Genomic DNA, 13296 nt, shown 5'->3' with positions numbered 1-13296 from the left:
TCAATAACAAAAAAAATATCAATCACAATGACATGTTGGTTGTGGTTAACACAGTGACAACTAAACAGAGATCCAACATGTTGGTTGTGGTTAACACAATGACAACTAAACAGAGATCCAACATGTTGGTTGTGGTTAACACAGTGACAACTAAACAGAGATCCAACATGTTGGTTGTGGTTAACACAGTGACCCCTAAACAGAGATCCATCATGTTGGTTGTGGTTAACACAGTGACAACTAAACAGAGATCCAACATGTTGGTTGTGGTTAACACAGTGACAACTAAACAGAGATCCAACATGTTGGTTGTGGTTAACACAGTGACAACTAAACAGAGATCCAACATGTTGGTTGTGGTTAACACAGTGACCCCTAAACAGAGATCCATCATGTTGGTTGTGGTTAACACAGTGACAACTAAACAGAGATCCAACATGTTGGTTGTGGTTAACACAGTGACAACTAAACAGAGATCCAACATGTTGGTTGTGGTTAACACAGTGTCAACTAAACAGAGATCCAACATGTTGGTTGTGGTTAACACAGTGACAACTAAACAGAGATCCAACATGTTGGTTGTGGTTAACACAGTGACAACTAAACAGAGATCCAACATGTTGGTTGTGGTTAACACAGTGACAACAAATTATTTTATTGATTATCTGTTGATGATAAAACAGCTTACTAACAAACACGTCCAAACTGTCAGGTTGTTTAATGTAGTTACTTTGTTCTAGCACAATGACCACTCAACACCCGCCCACAAGGCCTGAAAACTAGCCCCTGATAGGCCTACATCTTATTTTGGGGCGGCAGGTAGCCTAGTGGTTAGAGTGTTGGGGCGGCAGGTAGGCTAGTGGTTAGAGTGTTGAGGCAGCAGGTAGCCTAGTGGTTAGAGGGTTGGGGCGGCAGGTAGCCTAGTGGTTAGAGTGTTGGGGTAGCAGGTAGCCTAGTGGTTAGAGGGTTGGGGCGGCAGGTAGCCTAGTGGTTAGAGCGTTGAGGCGGCAGGTAGCCTAGTGGTTAGAGTGTTGGGGTGGCAGGTAGCCTAGTGGTTAGAGGGTTGGGGCGGCAGGTAGCCTAGTGGTTTTTATTTTTATTTTTTTATTTCACCTTTATTTAACCAGGTAGGCTAGTTGAGAACAAGTTCTCATTTGCAACTGCGACCTGGCCAAGATAAAGCATAGCAGTGTGAACAGACAACACAGAGTTACACATGGAGTAAACAATTAACAAGTCAATAACACAGTAGAAAAATGGGCAGTCTATATACAATGTGTGCAAAAAGCATGAGGAGGTAGGCGAATAATTACAATTTTGCAGATTAACACTGGAGTGATAAATGATCAGATGGTCATGTACAGGTAGAGATATTGGTGTGCAAAAGAGCAGAAAAGTAAATAAATAAAAAACAGTATAAAAACAGTATGGGAATGAGGTAGGTGAAAATGGGTGGGCTATTTACCAATAGACTATGTACAGCTGCAGCGATCGGTTAGCTGCTCGGATAGCTGATGTTTGAAGTTGGTGAGGGAGATAAAATTCTCCAACTTCAGCGATTTTTGCAGTTCGTTCCAGTCACAGGCAGCAGAGTACTGGAATGAAAGGCGGCCAAATGAGGTGTTGGCTTTAGGGATGATCAGTGAGATACACCTGCTGGAGCGCGTGCTACGGATGGGTGTTGCCATCGTGACCAGTGAACTGAGATAAGGCGGAGCTTTACCTAGCATGGACTTGTAGATGACCTGGAGCCAGTGCGTCTGGCGACGAATATGTAGCGAGGGCCAGCCGACTAGAGCATACAAGTCGCAGTGGTGGGTGGTATAAGGTGCTTTAGTGACAAAACGGATGTCACTGTGATAGACTGCATCCAGTTTGCTGAGTAGAGTGTTGGAAGCCATTTTGTAGATGACATCGCCGAAGTCGAGGATTGGTAGGATAGTCAGTTTTACTAGGGTAAGCTTGGCGGCGTGAGTGAAGGAGGCTTTGTTGCGGAATAGAAAGCCGACTCTTGATTTTATTTTCGATTGGAGATGTTTGATGTGAGTCTGGAAGGAGAGTTTGCAGTCTAGCCAGACACATAGGTACTTATAGATGTCCACATATTCAAGGTCGGAACCATCCAGGGTGGTGATGCTAGTCGGGCATGCGGGTGCAGGCAGCGATCGGTTGAAAAGCATGCATTTGGTTTTACTCGCGTTTAAGAGCAGTTGGAGGCCACGGCGGAAGGAGTGCTGTATGGCATTGAAGCTCGTTTGGAGGTTAGATAGCACAGTGTCCAATGACGGGCCGAAAGTATATAGAATGGTGTCGTCTGCGTAGAGGTGGATCAGGGAATCGCCCGCAGCAAGAGCAACATCATTGATATATACAGAGAAAAGAGTCGGCCCGAGAATTGAACCCTGTGGCACCCCCATAGAGACTGCCAGAGGACCGGACAGCATGCCCTCCGATTTGACACACCGAACTCTGTCTGCAAAGTAATTGGTGAACCAGGCAAGGCAGTCATCCGAAAAATCGAGGCTATTGAGTCTGCCGATAAGAATATGGTGATTGACAGAGTCGAAAGCCTTGGCAAGGTCGATGAAGACGGCTGCACAGTACTGTCTTTTATCAATGGCGGTTATGATATCGTTTAGTACCTTGAGTGTGGCTGAGGTGCACCCGTGACCGGCTCCCAAACCAGATTGCACAGCGGAGAAGGTACGGTGGGATTCGAGATGGTCAGTGACCTGTTTGTTGACTTGGCTTTCGAAAACCTTAGATAGGCAGGGCAGGATGGATATAGGTCTATAACAGTTTGGGTCCAGGGTGTCTCCCCCTTTGAAGAGGGGGATGACTGCGGCAGCTTTCCAATCCTTGGGGATCTCAGACGATATGAAAGAGAGGTTGAACAGGCTGGTAATAGGGGTTGCGACAATGGCGGCAGATAGTTTCAGAAATAGAGGGTCCAGATTGTCAAGCCCAGCTGATTTGTACGGGTCCAGGTTTTGCAGCTCTTTCAGAACATCTGCTATCTGGATTTGGGTAAAGGAGAACCTGGAGAGGCTTGGGCGAGGAGCTGCGGGGGGCGGAGCTGTTGGCCGAGGTTGGAGTAGCCAGGCGGAAGGCATGGCCAGCCGTTGAGAAATGCTTATTGAAGTTTTCGATAATCATGGATTTATCGGTGGAGACCGTGTTACCTAGCCTCAGTGCAGTGGGCAGCTGGGAGGAGGTGCTCTTGTTCTCCATGGACTTCACAGTGTCCCAGAACTTTTTGGAGTTGGAGCTACAGGATGCAAACTTCTGCCTGAAGAAGCTGGCCTTAGCTTTCCTGACTGACTGCGTGTATTGGTTCCTGACTTCCTGAACAGTTGCATATCACGGGACTATTCAATGCTATTGCAGTCCGCCACAGGATGTTTTTGTGCTGGTCGAGGGCAGTCAGGTCTGGAGTGAACCAAGGGCTGTATCTGTTCTTGGTTCTGCATTTTTTGAACGGAGCATGCTTATCTAAAATGGTGAGGAAGTTACTTTTAAAGAATGACCAGGCATCCTCAACTGACGGGATGAGGTCAATGTCCTTCCAGGATACCCGGGCCAGGTCGATTAGAAAGGCCTGCTCACAGAAGTGTTTTAGGGAGCGTTTGACAGTGATGAGGGGTGGTCGTTTGACTGCGGCTCCGTGGCGGATACAGGCAATGAGGCAGTGATCGCTGAGATCCTGGTTGAAGACAGCGGAGGTGTATTTGGAGGGCCAGTTGGTCAGGATGACGTCTATGAGGGTGCCCTTGTTTACAGAGTTAGGGTTGTACCTGGTGGGTTCCTTGATGATTTGAGTGAGATTGAGGGCGTCTAGCTTAGATTGTAGGACTGCCGGGGTGTTAAGCATATCCCAGTTTAGGTCACCTAACAGAACAAACTCTGAAGCTAGATGGGGGGGCGATCAATTCACAAATGGTGTCCAGGGCACAGCTGGGAGCTGAGGGTGGTCGGTAGCAGGCGGCAACAGTGAGAGACTTATTTCTGGAGAGAGTAATTTTCAAAATTAGTAGTTCGAACTGTTTGGGTATGGACCTGGAAAGTATGACATTACTTTGCAGGCTATCTCTGCAGTAGACTGCAACTCCGCCCCCTTTGGCAGTCCTATCTTGACGGAAGATGTTATAGTTGGGTATGGAAATCTCTGAATTTTTGGTGGCCTTCCTGAGCCAGGATTCAGACACGGCAAGGACATCAGGGTTAGCAGAGTGTGCTAAAGCAGTGAGTAAAACAAACTTAGGGAGGAGGCTTCTGATGTTGACATGCATAAAACCAAGGCTTTTTCGATCACAGAAGTCAACAAATGAGGGTACCTGGGGAGATGCAGGGCCTGGGTTTACCTCCACATCACCCGCGGAACAGAGAATGAGTAGTATGAGGGTGCGGCTAAAGGCTATCAAAACTGGTCGCCTAGAGCGTTGGGGGCAGAGGATAAGAGGAGCAGGTTTCTGGGCATGGTAGAATATATTCAGGGCATAATGCGCAGACAGGGGTATGGTGGGGTGCGGGTACAGCGGAGGTAAGCCCAGGCACTGGGTGATGATGAGAGAGGTTGTATCTCTGGACATGCTGGTTGTAATGGGTGAGGTCACCGCATGTGTGGGAGGTGGGACAAAGGAGGTAACAGGGGTATGAAGAGTGGATCTAGGGGCTCCATTGTGAACTAAAACAATGATAACTAACCTGAACAACAGTATACAAGGCATATTGACATTTGAGAGAGACATACAGCGAGGCATACAGTAATCACAGGTGTTGAATTGGGAAAGCTAGCTAAAAACAGTAGGCGAGGCTAATCAGCTAGCACAACAAACAGGAGGTAAAATGGCGTTGACTAGGCAACGGGGCCGTCAGATAAAACAAACAAGCAGAATGGGGTACCGTGATTAATGGACAGTCCAGCGTGCGTCAGCTATGTAGCCAAGAGATCAGTGTCCAGGGGGCAGCGGTGGATGGGCAGGGAAGCTGGACTGGCGAGTGTTATCCAGGTTTTAAAAAAACTAACAATGACTAAATAGCTTGTAGCTAGTTAGCTGGTTAGCGTCTGGAGGTTCTTGAGTGTGTCATAAAAAATAAAATTAAAATTAAAAGTAATAGCGATTCCGTATCACATTGGGTGAGGCAGGTTTCCGGAAGGTATAAACAAATTGAAAATAAAAAAGAGATAGAAAGTAAATGGGTCTAGAGAGTGTTTGGGACGCGGTGATTCAGACGGTTAGCAGGCCTGTGCTAACAAGCTAACAGTTCGTAGGCCCGGGCTAGACAAGGTAGCAGTTAGCGGACCGGAGCTAGACAAGCTAGCCGTTAGCAGGCCGAATTAGCAAGCAGGGAGATAGCGAGGGCTAGAGAGTTAACCTTTGGGGGACGTCGCGATGGGGTGAGTCTGTTTATTCCTCTTCGTGCGGTGACATCGACAGACCGGTCGTGGGCCCGGGTAATTGTAGCCCAGGAGTATGCTACAGGTGCTCTAGTACGCTAGGTGAGCTGGAGACACAGCGATTCAGAAAGCTCGCGGGCCTTGGCCAGCAGATGGATCTTTGGCGATGTCGCAACTGAAAAGCCTGTTGAAACCACCTCGGACGATTATGTCGGCGGACCAGTCGTGATGGATCGGCGGGGCTCCGTGTCGGCAGTAAAGGGTCCAGGCCAATTGGCAAAAGAGGTATTGTAGCCCAACAATTTGCTGTTGGACCTCTTCGGCTAGTCGGGAGATGGGCTTAGCTCTAGGCTAGCTCAAGGCTAACTGGTGCTTGCTTTGGGACAGAGACGTTAGCCAGGAGTAGCCACTCGGATTGCAGCTAGCTAGTTGCGATGATCCGGTGTAAAGGTTCAGAGCTTGCGGTAGGAATCCGGAGATGTGGTAGAGAAAAAGCAGTCTGATATGCTCTGGGTTGATGTCGCGCCTAGTTAACTTTGAAGACCGCTAGCAGTGGCTAACTGAGTACTAGCTAGTAGCTAGTTAGCTGGCTAGCTTCTGATGGGGGTTCCGGTTCTAAAGTATAGAAAAAGCAGATCCGTACCACATTGGGTGATGCGGGTTGCAGGAGAGCGTTGGGGTGGCAGGTAGCCTAGTGGTTAGAGTGTTGGGGTGTCAGGTAGCCTAGTGGTTAGAGTGTAGGGGCGGCAGGTAGCCTAGTGGTTAGAGTGTTGGGGGCAGGCAGGTAGCCTAGTGGTTAGAGTGGAGGGGTGGCAGGTAGCCTAGTGGTTAGAGTGTTGGGGCAGTAACCAAAAGGTTGCAGGTTTGAATCCCAGAGCTGACAAGGTACAAATCTGTCGTTCTGCCCGTGACGGGCCGTCGTTGTAATAAATAATTTGTTATTAACTGACTAGTTAAATAAAGTTTAAATAAAAGAAAAAGAATACAATTCAGAACCTACAGTGGGCAAGATGATTTAACAGTTTTCTTAGTACAAATTGACAGATTAATTTATTTAACATGAATAGCAAGGCGATTTTGAGGTAAGAAGTGCTTCTGTTGCCCAGTAGCCTGCTGCAATAGAATACTGAGGATGGTCATAATTTCAATCAATTAATCTGATATTAATACTATGGTAATGAACTGAACAGGTCTATGAATCTAATATTAATACTAATGAACTGAACAGGTCTATGAATCTAATATTAATACTAATGAACTGAACAGGTCTATGAATCTAATATTAATACTAATGAACTGAACAGGTCTATGAATCTAATATTAATACTAATGAACTGAACAGGTCTATGAATCTAATATTAATACTAATGAACTGAACAGGTCTATGAATCTAATATTAATACTATGGTAATGAACTGAACAGGTCTATGAATCTAATATTAATACTAATGAACTGAACAGGTCTATGAATCTAATATTAATACTATGAACTGAACAGGTCTATGAATCTAATATTAATACTAATGAACTGAACAGGTCTATGAATCTAATATTAATACTATGGTAATGAACTGAACAGGTCTATGAATCTAATATTAATACTAATGAACTGAACAGGTCTATGAATCTAATATTAATACTATGGTAATGAACTGAATAGGTCTAATATTAATACTATGGTAATGAACTGAACAGGTCTATGAATCTAATATTAATACTATGGTAATGAACTGAATAGGTCTAATATTAATACTATGGTTATGAACTGAACAGGTCTATGAATCTAATATTAATATTAACACACTTCAGAACAGTGGAAAAATTGGTCCTGTGTAAAATGTCCATATGTCATCAGTCTGAAGGGTTTTAAGGAAATTAAAATCTGAGAAAACGATGAAACACGTTTCTGATCAGGTTGAAAATACTGTCTGCTTGTATCAGTGTCAGAGATAACAGCTTACACTCTCATTCACAATATCTCAAGAGATACTGAAATAAATCATATTTCTCCACCCCTAAATTAACATTTGTTGTTTCATTTAAATGCAAAAAATGCATAATTCTGCATAATTCTGCAGTTCATATTAAATTACTTTATAGGCCTATAGTGTCAGTCAGTGTCGAGATTACAGTTACTATTCAATTTAACCCGTATAAATTTAAATGAGGAACATTCTGTTTATTTATGGCTACAGTGATACTCGTGAACGGGTATCAAAGGTGCATGTGTGACAAAGTGAAAATGTAGAGTTTCCATCAACCTCACTCGCGATGCGCGCAACGTGGATATCAGAGAACACCGCAGTTCCGGGTAGAGTAGTGGGTGAAACCATTCACCTCAGAAAGAGGGGTGATATGAATAACGTTTCCTTTCATTATGTGTTGTCGAATTCATAAAACATATTTGTTGCTATTGTAGTAAGGTTGTTAATACGAGAGGTTTTCAGACTTGCCATTTTTGTATTATTTTCCTTGAAAGAACAAGTAGTGGGTTTTGAATGCTTCTCCCCTATTTGTAAAGTTGGTCTGCCTGCTGTTCAGTCTGAGATATTCTGAGAGCACGTCTCCTTCTGCTGGACATAAAAACTGTTTCAAACTGTATAACACAATAGCGTCTTTGGAAAACTGGTTCATATATCGAAAAGTCAATAGCGAATGTGACAATGTATATATTTATTTTGTATTTAAAGCATATTTCTGGAAGTTTATCAGGTGTCCTCTAGCTTAGCTAGCTACATAGCCGTCTTTGTATAATTGATAATTGCGTAATTATCGTATTTCGTTGTCCTAACGCAGTCTACACTGCCCTGCAGCTAGCTAACGTCCACCGTTAGCTAGTCCACCGTCTACCGATTAGCAACGGTTTGATTTGTCTAATCTTAGCAATTTCTTCTTAGCTAGCTACATAGCCGTCTTTGTATCATAGATAATTGCGTAATTATCGTATTTCGTCGTCCTAACGCAGTCTACACTGCCCTGCAGCTAGCCAGCTAGCTAACGACCACCGTTAGCTAGTCCACTGTCTACCGATTAGCAGCACAACTATTACACTCAACTGAACGACTTGATTAGTGTAGTGTTAGCTAGCTACATAGTTGTCTTTGCTGTCTTCGTATCCAAGATAATTGTGTAGTTTAGAGTGTGTAGTTTTAGAGTGATTATCTTAATTTACCGAGGTTAGCTAGCCAGCTATTTGTCGTCCTTAACGTAGGAGACACTCCTAGCTAGCCAACAGCTAGCCAACGTCTACCGAACAGAACTTCCGCACTCAACAATCCGGTCGCATTTCGCTTCGCTCCACAGGTAGTATCACATTTTTCATTTCATTTCATTACAGTACAACGGCTTGATTTGTTTGATCGTAGCTAGCTACATAGCTAGCTACATAGCCGTCTTTGAATCAGATAATTGTGTAGTCTTGAGCGATTTCCTAGGTTAGCTAGCCAGCTATTGTCGTTCTTTTAACGCAACGTAACGTAATCAACACTGCTAGCTAGCCAGCTAGCCCCGAATAGCAGCACAGTAGAAACTATTACACTCAACGGAATGACTTGATTAGTGTAGTGTCAACAACGCAGCCAATGCCAACTAGCCTACTTAGTCAACAACGCAGCCTCTGCCAGCTAGCCTACTTCAGCAGTACTGTATCATTTTAATCATTTTAGTCAATAAGATTCTTGCTACGTAAGCTTAACTCTCTGAACACTCGTGACGTGTAGTCCACTTGTCATTCCAATCTCCTTTGCATTAGCGTAGCCTCTTGTGTAGCCTGTCAACTATGTGTCTGTCTATCCCTGTTCTCTCCTCTCTGCACAGACCATACAAACGCTCCACACCGCGTGGCCGCGGCCACCCTAATCTGGTGGTCCCAGCGCGCACGACCCACGTGGAGTTCCAGGTCTCCGGTAGCCTCTGGAACTGCCGATCTGCGGCCAACAAGGCAGAGTTCATCTCCGCCTATGTCTCCCTCCAGTCCCTCGACTTCTTGGCACTGACGGAAACATGGATCACCACAGACAACACTGCTACTCCTACTGCTCTCTCTTCGTCTGCCCACGTGTTCTCGCACACCCCGAGAGCTTCTGGTCAGCGGGGTGGTGGCACCGGGATCCTCATCTCTCCCAAGTGGTCATTCTCTCTTTCTCCCCTTACCCATCTGTCTATCGCCTCCTTTGAATTCCATGCTGTCACAGTTACCAGCCCTTTCAAGCTTAACATCCTTATCATTTATCGCCCTCCAGGTTCCCTCGGAGAGTTCATCAATGAGCTTGATGCCTTGATTAGCTCCTTTCCTGAGGACGGCTCACCTCTCACAGTTCTGGGCGACTTTAACCTCCCCACGCCTACCTTTGACTCATTCCTCTCTGCCTCCTTCTTTCCACTCCTCTCCTCTTTGACCTCACCCTCTCACCTTCCCCCCTACTCACAAGGCAGGAAATACGCTCGACCTCATCTTTACTAGATGCTGTTCTTCCACTAACCTCGTTGCAACTCCCCTCCAAGTCTCCGACCACTACCTTGTATCCTTTTCCCTCTCGCTCTCATCCAACACTTCCCACACTGCCCCTACTCGGATGGTATCGCGCCGTCCCAACCTTCGCTCTCTCTCCCCCGCTACTCTCTCCTCTTCCATCCTATCATCTCTTCCCTCTGCTCAAACCTTCTCCAACCTATCTCCTGATTCTGCCTCCTCAACCCTCCTCTCCTCCCTTTCTGCATCCTTTGACTCTCTATGTCCCCTATCCTCCAGGCCGGCTCGGTCCTCCCCTCCCGCTCCGTGGCTCGACGACTCATTGCGAGCTCACAGAACAGGGCTCCGGGCAGCCGAGCGGAAATGGAGGAAAACTCGCCTCCCTGCGGACCTGGCATCCTTTCACTCCCTCCTCTCTACATTTTCCTCTTCTGTCGCTGCTGCTAAAGCCACTTTCTACCACTCTAAATTCCAAGCATCTGCCTCTAACCCTAGGAAGCTCTTTGCCACCTTCTCCTCCCTCCTTCCTCCCCCCCCCTCTCTGCAGATGACTTCGTCAACCATTTTGAAAAGAAGGTCGACGACATCCGATCCTCGTTTGCTAAGTCAAACGACACCGCTGGTTCTGCTCACACTGCCCTACCCTGTGCTCTGACCTCTTTCTCCCCTCTCTCTCCAGATGAAATCTCGCGTCTTGTGATGGCCGGCCGCCCAACAACCTGCCCGCTTGACCCTATCCCCTCCTCTCTTCTCCAGACCATTTCCGGAGACCTTCTCCCTTACCTCACCTCGCTCATCAACTCATCCCTGACCGCTGGCTACGTCCCTTCCGTTTTCAAGAGAGCGAGAGTTGCACCCCTTCTGAAAAAACCTACACTCGATCCCTCCGATGTCAACAACTACAGACCAGTATCCCTTCTTTCTTTTCTCTCCAAAACCCTTGAACGTGCCGTCCTTGGCCAGCTCTCCCGCTATCTCTCTCAGAATGACCTTCTTGATCCAAATCAGTCAGGTTTCAAGACTAGTCATTCAACTGAGACTGCTCTTCTCTGTATCACGGAGGCGCTCCGCACTGCTAAAGCTAACTCTCTCTCCTCTGCTCTCATCCTTCTAGACCTATCGGCTGCCTTCGATACTGTGAACCATCAGATCCTCCTCTCCACCCTCTCCGAGTTGGGCATCTCCGGCGCGGCCCACGCTTGGATTGCGTCCTACCTGACAGGTCGCTCCTACCAGGTGGCGTGGCGAGAATCCGTCTCCTCACCACGTGCTCTCACCACTGGTGTCCCCAGGGCTCTGTTCTAGGCCCTCTCCTATTCTCGCTATACACCAAGTCACTTGGCTCTGTCATAACCTCACATGGTCTCTCCTATCATTGCTATGCAGACGACACACAATTAATCTTCTCCTTTCCCCCTTCTGATGACCAGGTGGCGAATCGCATCTCTGCATGTCTGGCAGACATATCAGTGTGGATGACGGATCACCACCTCAAGCTGAACCTCGGCAAGACGGAGCTGCTCTTCCTCCCGGGGAAGGACTGCCCGTTCCATGATCTCGCCATCACGGTTGACAACTCCACTGTGTCCTCCTCCCAGAGCGCTAAGAACCTTGGCGTGATCCTGGACAACACCCTGTCGTTCTCAACTAACATCAAGGCGGTGGCCCGTTCCTGTAGGTTCATGCTCTACAACATCCGCAGAGTACGACCTTGCCTCACACAGGAAGCGGCGCAGGTCCTAATCCAGGCACTTGTCAACTCCCGTCTGGATTACTGCAACTCGCTGTTGGCTGGGCTCCCTGCCTGTGCCATTAAACCCCTACAACTCATCCAGAACGCCGCAGCCCGTCTGGTGTTCAACCTTCCCAAGTTCTCTCACGTCACCCCGCTCCTCCGCTCTCTCCACTGGCTTCCAGTTGAAGCTCGCATCCGCTACAAGACCATGGTGCTTGCCTACGGAGCTGTGAGGGGAACGGCACCTCAGTACCTCCAGGCTCTGATCAGGCCTTACACCCAAACAAGGGCACTGCGTTCATCCACCTCTGGCCTGCTCGCCTCCCTACCACTGAGGAAGTACAGTTCCCGCTCAGCCCAGTCAAAACTGTTCGCTGCTCTGGCCCCCCAATGGTGGAACAAACTCCCTCACGACGCCAGGACAGCGGAGTCAATCACCACCTTCCGGAGACACCTGAAACACCACCTCTTTAAGGAATACCTAGGATAGGATAAAGTAATCCTTCTCACCCCCCTTAAAAGATTTAGATGCACTATTGTAAAGTGGCTGCTCCACTGGATGTCATAAGGTGAATGCACCAATTTGTAAGTCGCTCTGGATAAGAGCGTCTGCTAAATGACTTAAATGTAATGTAAATGGATGTGTCTGTTAGTACATTTTTATTTCTAAGAGATAATAAATAAAAGCGAACAATTGACCTTCAATAATTAGTTGACACTGTGTTAACCACAACCAACATGCTGGATCTCTGTTTAGTTGTCACTGTGTTAACCACAACCAACATGCTGGATCTCTGTTTAGGGGTCAGTGCTCTAAAATGAGTCTCTCTGGGGAGAGAAAGGAGAGAAAGGAGGGGGGGCCTGCCTCTAAAAGGAGTCTCTCTGAGGAGAGCGAGGAGGGGGGTCCTGCCTCTAAAAGGAGTCTCTCTGGAGAACATGACACCAAAGCTAAGAGGTGAGATGACAATGTTTTTTAGAATTGATTAAGAGTTTGTTTCTAAAACGGTACATCCACCATTTTTTCACATGTGTTATTTTTCCTCAGAAATGATTGCTGATGGATGCCTTCATGTGTTATTTTTCCTCAGAAATGATTGCTGATGGCCTTCATGTGTTATTTTTCCTCAGAAATGATTGCTGATGGATGCCTTCATGTGTTATTTTTCCTCAGAAATGATTGCTGATGGCCTTCATGTGTTATTTTTCCTCAGAAATGATTGCTGATGGATGCCTTCATGTGTTATTTTTCCTCAGAAATGATTGCTGATGGCCTTCATGTGTTATTTTTCCTCAGAAATGATTGCTGATGGATGCCTTCATGTGTTATTTTTCCTCAGAAATGATTGCTGATGGATGCCTTCATGTGTTATTTTTCCTCAGAAATGATTGCTGATGGCCTTCATGTGTTATTTTTCCTCAGAAATGATTGCTGATGGATGCCTTCATGTGTTATTTTTCCTCAGAAATGATTGCTGATGGATGCCTTCATGTGTTATTTTTCCTCAGAAATGATTGCTGATGGATGCCTTCATGTGTTATTTTTCCTCAGAAATGATTGCTGATGGATGCCTTCATGTGTTATTTTTCCTCAGAAATGATTGCTGATGGATGCCTTCATGTGTTATTTTTCCTCAGAAATGATTGCTGATGGTCTTCATGTGTTATTTTTCCTCAGAAATGATTGCTGATGGA

General features: G+C 46.4%; 1 protein-coding gene across 1 annotated transcript in view; it reads left to right on the top strand.

The window, feature by feature from the left end:
* Nucleotides 1-12119: 12119 nt before the first annotated feature.
* The window catches only part of LOC135571042 (NACHT, LRR and PYD domains-containing protein 12-like), a gene marked incomplete at its 3' end in the record, with an annotated part of 106640 nt that continues 105463 nt past the window's right edge, over nt 12120-13296 (top strand). The window contains 1 exon segment of the mRNA XM_065016854.1: nt 12120-12559. Within this exon segment, the coding sequence (XP_064872926.1) occupies nt 12423-12559 (137 nt within the window).

Source organism: Oncorhynchus nerka, unplaced genomic scaffold (genome assembly GCF_034236695.1).
Source record: "Oncorhynchus nerka isolate Pitt River unplaced genomic scaffold, Oner_Uvic_2.0 unplaced_scaffold_832, whole genome shotgun sequence".
NCBI lineage: Eukaryota > Metazoa > Chordata > Actinopteri > Salmoniformes > Salmonidae > Oncorhynchus > Oncorhynchus nerka.
The sequence above is the reverse complement of the archived record's forward strand: the minus strand, read 5'-3'. Positions and strand labels throughout refer to the sequence as shown.